The sequence below is a fragment of the Adiantum capillus-veneris genome, chromosome 7 (genome assembly GCF_014529385.1).
Source record: "Adiantum capillus-veneris isolate H3 chromosome 7, ASM1452938v2, whole genome shotgun sequence".
NCBI lineage: Eukaryota > Viridiplantae > Streptophyta > Polypodiopsida > Polypodiales > Pteridaceae > Adiantum > Adiantum capillus-veneris.
In genome coordinates, this window is record NC_140937.1 from 165,318,173 (window position 1) to 165,328,740 (window position 10,568).

General features: G+C 43.4%; 1 protein-coding gene across 3 annotated transcripts in view; it reads right to left on the bottom strand.

The window, feature by feature from the left end:
• LOC147454988 (protease Do-like 9) overlaps window positions 1–7,013 on the bottom strand; it is a 34,519-nt gene extending 27,506 nt beyond the window's left edge. For 2 of the 3 annotated variants that reach the window (XM_086516841.1, XM_086516839.1), the window contains exons 1-5: window positions 6,529–7,012; window positions 6,080–6,279; window positions 1,274–1,451; window positions 990–1,181; window positions 639–871 (exon numbers count right to left, since the gene is read on the bottom strand). In XM_086516841.1, coding sequence (XP_086372967.1) covers window positions 639–871; window positions 990–1,181; window positions 1,274–1,451; window positions 6,080–6,279; window positions 6,529–6,832 — 1,107 coding nt within the window. In that variant the 5' untranslated portion in view covers window positions 6,833–7,012. Of the gene's footprint in view, window positions 1–638; window positions 872–989; window positions 1,182–1,273; window positions 1,452–6,079; window positions 6,280–6,528 lie in introns of all 3 variants that reach the window. The other variant, XM_086516840.1, reaches the window with a different exon arrangement.
• Window positions 7,014–10,568: the final 3,555 nt, after the last annotated feature.

The window sequence follows — 10,568 nt, forward strand, 5'->3', positions numbered from 1 at the left end:
CCTTCCAAAGGCTATCGTCTTTATGACCCAAAGTGTAAGGAGAACACGGTTAGCCAAGGTATCTTCTTTGACGAGCATGTACCTTCAGAAAGAGCCACAAGATACTTGGACTTTGGAGTCAACCAAGTTGTCTAGCATAGCCGTAAGATTTTGGAGTCACGCAAGTTGTCATGGTCTTTCAAGATGAGAAAATTCATTCTGCGCACAAATTTACTTAAAACTCATTTTTTATCTACCTTAATATTTTCTGGACATCGGCTAAAAGGAAATTCAATGTTCTTGGAACAACTTTTGGTTTGCACTATGGTAACGTATGTAGTTCTAGGCACATACATGTAGTGAGTCCTTTGCAAAGCAAGTATACCATCCAAGACTATAAGAAATTTTAGGACAATCAACCTAGAATATTTTCCTTTCACACCTATTCTTTATGTAGCATTTCATTCGATGTTTTGCTTATGGCTGTGCATGCATTCTAGATTTGTAAGATGTAAGGCATATTGCATGCATACGATCCTTAAGTGATCCTTTCTTTTTTGTGATGAGCCACTACATCCCTCTTTTCTCATGTATTTCTTGATTTCTGTGCTTTGACTCTAATAGGAGTTTTGCAAATAAAATAAATGTGATGAATGTACCTCAGAGCAAAGGTAGGGTACAGAAACAGAAATAAATACAATGCCTCCAATTATGTAGTAGGATGGGGCTCTTCCTTTGATATATTTTGGTATGAGAGGCTTGTAAGTCTGAAGTTCGATGTCAAAATTTCTTATCACAGAATCTCTAAAAATCTGAAATTTTGCTTGCTCTCCCATATATTTCGCAGTCACAAGATAACCAAAGTTGATCCTCTCTCCATTGAGGAATGGTACTGCCACCAAGCATCACAGTTATTTTGTGTTGAAACCATTGATCCTCCAGCACATCAAAGCTACAAATTTCTTACTCTGCAGTAATTTGAACTGTTTGAGGATGCAGCAAGAGCATACCTGTCCCATCATTTGCGATATTGACACCATCAAAACTCAGAATAATATCTGATGGTTGCAGAAACTTCGCTGCTGGTGATGTGGGCTCAATCTCTAATACGCAAATTCCTTCAAGATGAGCAGCCATGCAAAGGGCATTTCTTAGATCAGGGTTTTCAAGTGTTTGCCATGTGATCCCCAATGCAGGAAATTCTGTAAAGTAAAGCACTGTAAGAACCAGCATGGCTACTTTTTTAAATTTAAAAGACCTCCACTGCTTCTTATAAGAAATTTAAGAACCATACCTGTGCAATCACCATTCAGCTCATAGTCTCTTATGAAATGTGCTATGACTGAAGTAGGAATCAAGTACCCTATGTTGTCACAATCCGTTGTCAATTTTTGGAATGCAATACCCACACACTGACCTTTGTCATCAAATGCAGGACCACCAGAATTACCACAATTAATCGCTGCATCTATCTGCACAATAAGCAATCCTGAATGTTGTGACAATAAAAGAAATGTTTCACATGGAAGCTAAAATCTCATTCACCTCTACATATAATCACATCTCAATGCCAATTCCAAACAGAAATTTAATAGCTTAATGAACCAAAACAATTGGCTCCTAAAGACAAGCGTACAAGACTTAAACTATCCCAAGTAGGGTCTTGTCATTTTACTGACGTATCTTCGACATTGTGCACTACAGTAAGGGGAATCTGCAAGGAAACAGGCGTCTTACATTTAGAATAGCTGTGTGTATTCATTATGAATTGTAGCACAATGACACAAGTATTGCTCCCTTAGGATCCTTCCTACACGAGACATGACACAAAGCCAAACATGCACATAAAACAACATTTTACTCAGTCACTGCATGTTACCACTAGACAGCTGACACAAACCCATAAGCCATGACGCAACCAGTCTGGCACATGTCCGTGGCAAACAAAAAACTTTATGCCTTGAAGCGAGCATTGAGTACTTTGTAATCAGAAGATGGATGTCATTAGGCTATGGTCGTGCAAAACTTAGTAATTTGAAATTTTAAGCAAGACCTCGTTATTCACTTGTTAGTTATGCCATAATATGAGCATGCTTAATCTTTTCTTTTACATGTGACAACTGTTGGGGTATAGGCGTCTGTGCCTTGCCCCACCGCCCAGAGTTTGAGCGCCCACTGACTTGTATACCTTATACATAGCATAAGTGTATAGGGGGCTGCTCACTCTTTGGAGTCTCCCCACCCATATCTGTGTCGTGTGTCTCCTTCTCTCTCTCACTCTCCGTCAGCATGCGAGGCTTGTATTGACATTGCGGGAGCTCTATTTTGGAGTGTGTCTCACAGGTTTTACATTGTGTTTCTGGCCATATTTGTAGACAGTTTCATTCCCGAAAATCACGTCCGCGCGCGCGCACTTTCAAGAGTGCAAACAGGGTTTCGACTTTGGCATCGGCAAATTCAGTTTTCCAAAAGCGTTTCCACCAACTGTCCTGACGTTTTACCCCCCTTTCGAAGCCATTCGAGCCATCAAAAACCTCATTCGAGCTACGCTTGAGGAGCTGCATTTTTCAGCCCTCTTTTGGCAGTTTATGCTGCGTTTTTGGGTCGAAACGGAGGTTTTTGGAATAGCTTTCACACCCGGATTCGGATACATGTGATCCAGGAGTCTACCTTGGGGTTTTGGCACGCTCCAGACGCGCTCGTCATATCAGAATTTTTAAAATTCTGAACACTGAATTTTCTGTAGCAGCAGTTGTTTATTGTGTGTCGAGGATTCCACACATGGTTTGCTCTCAAATGTGAGAGTGATATTTGCTGCAAGTTTCCTCACAGGTGGGAGGATACGATGTATGCCTTATGTGGTTTGATGCTCAGGGAGACTAATGTGATTGCATTTTGAGCTCGGCAATGTATGCCTTGAGCATGTTTTTTGGCAGTCACAGGTAGAACAGATATTTGTGTACTAGATTTGCAGGTGTTTGCAATGATGTATGCAAAGTGTGGAGATTAGTGCATGCATTTGGAGTGCGATTTGATGCGCTTTGGTTGCTCATGGTTTTGAGCGTGCAGTCAGTTTGGTTACTAGTTTTGTGGCCGTTTTACTGACGAAACTCTGGCGAAATTTTCCCAGGAGTTTTATGCGTATCATTTATGCGATCTAGGTAGAGATTGCGGGTTGCACTCAGCATTTGCGTGCGGTGTTCTCTGCAGGTGGGAGATTTGTGCGTGTGTATGCATCGATACCGCACAGTGTGGGCTTGGTGATTAGCTCACGGGTTTGACAGGAGTATAGTTATCTTGGCACACTCACAGGAGTGAGTATTGTGATGTATGCTTGTGTGGCTACGAGCTAGGTAGCCGGATTCGAGCACTAATGGCTTGAGGTTTTTCAGCAGGTTTCAGCTACAGGTTTACAAGTTTACAGACAGGTTTGAGGGCTTATTTGGGCGCTGAATTTTCAGCCATTGTTTCCTCTTTGCAGGTGTCCATGTATGGCTCAGTTGTAGGCTGATTTGGGACACATTTGTGACTTGTTTATGCAGCTGTTTAAGAGCTGAATTTTGGGGCTGTTTTGGGGCTGATTTGTAGCCATATCTTACAGCCATATTTGCAGACTTTTGTTGATGCAATTCGAGCCATTTTAGGGCTGATTTGGTTGACATTTGCTACTCATTGTTGGTTGCTCTTTTGCGAGCATTATGGCTGATTTTTCATTTGACTTCCAGCGTTATGGTCTGACACAGTTTGATGGTGCAGATTTTGTTGCTTGGAAGGAGCATATGCTTGTTGCATTGGCGGATTTGGGGCAGGATAAACCCTTGCGTGGTTTATCGGCGAAGCCCAATTCTATGCGTGATGATGATTGGCAGGATCTTGATGAGTTAGCCATGTCTACGATTTGTTTGCATCTGGTTGAGTCTGTTTACTGGCAGGTCTCGAGGGAGACTACAACTCATGCTTTATGGCAGAGTTTACATGCTATGTACGCGACATCCATGTCTACAGGGGAGTCTAGTCCCACTTCTATGTCCATGGGAGAGATTGGTCCCACACGCAAGTCTCGACCGCATAGAGACTTGACATGTTGGCATTGTGGACATAGAGGGCACATTAGGCGTCGATGTTTCAGGCGTTTGAGACAACGGAGGCGACATATGCGTGATGCAGATTTGGACATGACAGATGCTAGTGAGATCAGTACAGTGGTTACTGAGTATGCTTGTGATGGCGATGTCACATTTACATCTAGCTTGTCTTCAGACGATCTTATGTCTACGGATTGCATATCGGATTGCACATTGTCTTCACATTGGTTACTAGATTCAGATGCTACTTTCCATGTCACGTCGCATCGTGAGTGGTTTAGCACGTTTTCTAGTGGGAGACTTGGTTGTGTGCACATGGCTGATGGTGCTGTGTATGACATTGAGGATACAGGAGACGTATGTTTGTCCTTGCCCAGTGGTATGAGATTTACCCTGCGTCATGTGCGTTATGTGCTAGATCTGAGACGGGATTTGATCTCAGTCAGACATTTACGGGATAGTGGATGTCAGATTTCGCTACGAGAGCGAGATTTTGTGATGCATTTGGGTTCGCTAGTGATTGCGAGAGGTGCCAGGAGTGGTACAGGTTACCCATTGCATGTGGATCACGAGAGAGACCGTGTTGTCTCTGTGATCATGCAGCCAGGTAGACAGCGAGAGAGCAGGCGAGTCTCTTTTGCTTATGGGTTGCAGGATGCTTTGCATGGAGTGCAGAGTAGTGAGCTTGTTGTGCACACAGTTGGGGCACGACTTGAGCAGTCACACAGAGAGGTGACAGAGTCAGACATGCATGCTTTGCTAGTGACTGAGCAAATCAGAGAGTCAGTTGTGCGAGATACTTCTATGCAGGATAGACAGGTAGAGCGGTCTTGCTCTAGTGAGTCACGACAGGAGGACGTTGTGCAAGAGTCTATGCATATGGAGTTAGAGCATGAGAGCTCTAGTGAGTCACAGCAAATTGAGTGGTCATGTTTGCAGTGGATGATTGCAGAGGAGGCTGAGATGTCAGCGATTATGCAGTCATTCCTTTTTATGCTCGACAGTGAGCATTGGGATATAGTTGTGCAGGATATGTCTTCCAGCAGACACCTAGAGCAGCTGGTTTGCTCTGAGGTTGCACGACAGGTTGATGCGTCTTTTGTGGACAGTCAGGAGATGCATGTGGCTGACACGCCTTGTCAGTCAGAGATGCCTATTGCCAGGGATATATATGTTGATGCATGCTCTGTAGAGCTAGCGGGGCCCGCTAGCATTGCATCGGCATTCAGTGGTCTCATGTATGAGATGTTGATCTTGAGACCAGATATCGCAGCAACAGTGAGAGCATTTGCAGTTGGGGTTGTCAGTCGTTTGTTGACTGATGATGGCATAGTGCACGAGGGAGATATGCAGGTATTGCATACATACTTGCAGTACGTGTGTGGTACGTCTGGTGGTGTATGAACTTACACGGGAGCAGGACAGCCGAATGCACACGATCACAGCCAGCCAGTGGGCATCGATTGAGAGCGGTTTTCTCTTGCCTTTTATAGTTTTTAAACTAGGTTCTCTTGCTTAAAGGTGCAGTCGCCTTTAAATGAGAGGTTGTTGGGGTATAGGCGTCTGTGCCTTGCCCCACCGCCCAGAGTCTGGGCGCCCACTGATTTGTATACCTTATACATAGCATAAGTGTATAGGGGGCTGCTCACTCTTTTGAGTCTCCCCACCCATATCTGTGTCATGTGTCTCCTTCTCTCACTCACTCTCCGTCTGTGGTGCTCCCCGATCCCCTTCAACAACACACTACTCGATAAGAAATAGTTTTTCTATGCAGTATTGCAACTGTGCCAAAAGTGTTTTCGTTTACAGCAAAGTAGGCTTAAATACCTGACTTCAGCAAATAATAAAGCCTGGCCCTAACATGATCACTACCTTATTCACCTGACCTTGGAATACACTCACAGGGTCTCCAACCATTGCGTGGTTTTCCTTACTTGATATGTGTTGTAATGGCAAAAAGAAGAAAGGATCATGTGAAATCATTATCGCAGAAGAAGGAAGGGAAAGTGTAATACCTGGACTGCCAGAAAATATGAAGCCCCTGAATAAGAAGTGTATACAATCCGAGACACCACACCCCTTGTTACAGACATGGTATTGCCTCCTACTGGGTAGCCCACTAGTGTGACTGCTTCTTGCAAATCTGGAAGGTCCCCAATTTCAACAAGAGATGTCATCGTCTCCCAAAACTCATCATCGTCAACGGTCAGAAGCGCTGCAAGCGAAAGATCACAATATTTTACAAGAGTGGGTAAGCACAAATTAACTTTACATTGTGTTACAGGTGAAGTACAATTCCCAACTCTGAAGGGACAGCAAGCAGGCATGGAGTGTCTCCCTCCTGTGTCCACACTTGCAACCATCTCATCTTCGTGGTATGTGATCATTCAAATCAGCCATTCTTAACTAGTCAAGAGTAGAGTAGTCTGCTACAGCATCTACTCTGCATGAAGTAGAAACGTACCAAGGTCACAATCTCTGTTGATTGCAAGGGCTCTGGCCAGAAACTTCTTGCTGGAGCATCGCCCCTGGACCCTAATTTGGGTCTGGAAGTGCACAGAATGGGCATTGGTGAGCAGGCGTCGGCCACTGATAATGAAACCACTACTTTTGCTGTTGTAGGGGCGTTTCATTTGCCAAGGTACCGAGAAATTGGGCTCAGTGTGGACGCAAAACACCTTGACAACCGCATCCAGAGGAATTAGAGCTCCTGCATGCTTCTGTTTTGTTAGGGCTGCATCTTCAGCACTCATTTGGAGCTGCGTCATGCCGTTACTCAGCCCCGTCGTCTCCACTTCCTCTAGGTACTTGGGGGCTGTATTGACAGGTATTTGTGAGCATGCCTGAGTCGCAAGCGCCTTCAGAGTTTCAAAGTCTGCTGGACAGGTGCTGAATCACTGTTGATAGGAGTAAGTCAAGTCTCGTTAGAGAGAGAAAGTGTCGGAGAATATCACGATCTAGTTAGCTAGTAATAAAGTGCTGCGAAATTGCGACTTATAGTGAAGGCCACGTGGTTAGAAAGCAGTCTCCGCAAGACTGGACAACGGGCCATGCACATTTCTCACTGTACAGTCTACTGGTCAACAAAAGAACGGAATGCAGGCTGCTGCGTTATTAAGTGTGAGCCCAAGGCACGATAAGGCCCGTGTCACACACGGGTGGCTAGATAGGCAAAAAACCCACTACTTGGGCGGTGTAATCGTCACACATAGGTGGCCAAGATTTGAGCTTAAAATATGAACCTTATTTAAAGCCTCTACCTGGCTGCAACAGATTGGAGATCGGAACTAATGATCTAGTTTTGCATGTTCGTTGTGTGCTTGTGATGGGTGATGGGGTCGCCCCGCCCATTCGTGCACGCCTTATGCAACCAATCATAGTTCTACCCAATCATTTGTACACACATCCGGCAAACATGTGTGATAGGGGCCAACAAGTCACACGGGCGTGGGGAGGGATCAACAGTTGAGAGTGTGCAAGCCGGCCAATGCACTCGTTGTGAGCCCGTTGAGCTTTGAAGTTTGGCTCAATGTCAATTTGACCTTATGCTTCCTACCTTGCTGCTGATGCATCTCAAAATTCAACAAGTTTGAGCTCATAGCTATTGTTTGGGTGTCTTAATCACACCACCCCACATTGGTCGTGTTTGGACAATCACTCACTCAAATCTAACTCCCAAGTTCTCAAGGTTTGCATCTGCTTCTTCTCTTCACCTAGTCCTTCTTCCGCTTGTCATGAACCCCCATGTCATGTTTTCCTCCTCCTCCTTGATGCTACCATGAGGCTAACGTTATGGCTACCATTTGAATGAAAGATGAGATTCACTTCCCCACACATTGTAGGCATAATCAATTGTAGGCATGTCCAACAAGGGCAGGAAAAAACCAGACACAGGTACATGGATTCAGGGAAGAGACTGATATTTTTAGAAGAAAATTTAGAGCAATAACGAGCAAGTTTTGGTCAAAATCGAAGAAGTTGCATAAATTGTTTTTAAGTTGCAAACGCCTAATTGGACAAATAGGACAAATGGGGTCATACGATGTCCGAATTCAAAAAAAAAATTGACACAGTGGTCATAGGAAACATGAGGTAGGACTAACTGTGAGATGGGGGGGAAAACTGACCCAGGAGCCTTGGGTATGTATAGGTGAGACCCACTTAATTCCTCATTTTCACTGGTCAGTTTTTTTTTGTGTGAGTGTGTGTGTAGCTGTTTAAATCTTAACTAATAAGACATAATTGAATTTTTAAATTCAAAAGACAGCTGGCCAAGGAATAATGAACTGATATGTATAAAAATAACTCAGTATCATAATTATTTAGGTACAATGATTGTAGGAAAGAGATCCTCTTTCAGTAAGACAAGTAGTAAAAGAACTTCCCCGTTCCTCAGTGAGTACATCATTAAAGTAAGGTTGCTTGCCAAAGAAAAGAAAACCCTCCAAGATAAGATAGAGTCCTTACTTGCATCCATCCAAACAAGACAACAATTCAGTTAGCCTTGGATGTGTTTTACAGGTATCAATGGACCATATCAGTTGTTATCCATGTCCATCTTATAGGATTTAATTACTTTAAACAAGCTAGGTTTTTTATTAGAACTTGTATGTTAGCAGTCTTTTTATATTAAAAAAAAGAGTGGTACATTTTACTTTCTGAGTGATGAAGTCCACCAAGAATCCACAACATTTCAAGATCCATAGCTCGGTAGCTATGCTTAAGCCCAAGAAATAGCAACCATATACTTACCTTCTGACTTAGCAATCACATGGTATCATTGGTATCCCTTTAGACAACGATAGGTCATGTCCGACCTTTTCTGTATAAGATGCCAAATTATTTACTTTCTATTTTTTGACAAGAAACGATATCGTCTGAAATCACTAGTATAGCCACTTAGCAGGGTAGCAAGACTCCCTCTTATTAATATGAAATCCCATTTTTCGATGCAAAGCTTTGGAAGCTATGCCAAAGCCGAAAAAACCAACCATATACTTACCTTCATAATGCCAAGATACCTTCAAGTCATTAGCAACCCTTAAAGAACGGTAGTGTCCGGCCCCTGACTGAGTAAGATACCTTACTTGTCCATCAACCAGAGGTACTAGATGAAGTACATAACACCCCAACCAGCTTTTTATATGAAATTTCAAGTGCCAAACTGGACTTAAGCCCAGCAACTTACCAAGCCATGCTAACAAAGATTGTTTTTAACAAATAACTTTCATCCTTGCAATTCATGCAATATGTCATATTGCTTTACTAAAGGGAGTAAATTAACGTCCTAGAATGGCTAAGAACACAGCCCAATCAACCAGTATGCACAAGCGCCGATATTTACAACCAATAGCGCACGACTTGTAGAGCCATAGCTACAAACCTGCAACTGCTCCAAAAAGAGCCAGTAAAACAACCAGTAGCAAGAATCAATCCGCGCATGTATTTGACAGCAAATCAACCCCATTCTATGCATATGAGGTGAAGGAGTACGAGCGGAAGTGCGACGCGAGAGAGAGTGCGAGAAGAAGAGCACGACGATATGGTGAACTCGCTCTACTGTAATGTGTAGAGCATAGTGAGTTCTTATTAGGTTTTTACAAAAGAATATGTGTACATACCTGGCGGCCCGCCCACTTACCTGGGCGACCACATTGGGCTTTATACCCCAACAACCTCCCACTTAAATTCCAATGTGGTACTTTAAGTGTGAGAGAAGCTACTATACAAGCTAATATACAAGAGATGTAGAGAAGTGATGTACTACCCTACACCTAACTGCTTGCGAAAATGCGCAAAGCTCTCTGAGGGAAGTCCTTTTGTAAGTAGATCAGCAGGATTTTCTGTGGTGTGAACTTTGACAAGCTGAAGTTGCTTATCCTCGAGCATTTCCCTGATGAAATGATACTTCACATCCACATGCTTTGTCTTTGAGTGATAAACTGGATTGCGAGCCAATTGTATAGCACTTTGACTATCACAATATAACACAGGCATCTCTTCTTTGATTCCCAAGTCTGTTACTAGTCGATTAAGCCAAATTGATTCTTTGCATGCCTCTGATGCTGCAACATATTCAGCCTCTGTAGTAGACTGAGTAACACAATCTTGTAATCTAGAACGCCATGATACCACTCCACCAGCCAATGTAAAGACATACCCTGACGTAGACCTTCGGTTGTCTAAGTCACCTGCATAATCTGAGTCTGTAAAACCCTTTACACTTAGCTCCTGACTCCCATAGCATATACGCATACTCTTTGTAGCTTTCAGGTATCTCAATATTCCTTTCACTGCCTCCCAATGTTTCTTGCCTGGGTTTGACATGTATCGACTTACTACTCCCACTGCAAATGCAATGTCTGGGCGAGTAGCAATCATTGCATACATCAAACTACCCACTGCAGACGCATATGGAATCTTATCCATTTCAGCCTGTTCTTCCTCAGACACAGGACAATCTTGTTTGCTAAGTTTCACATATGGTGGCAATGGAACACTCAA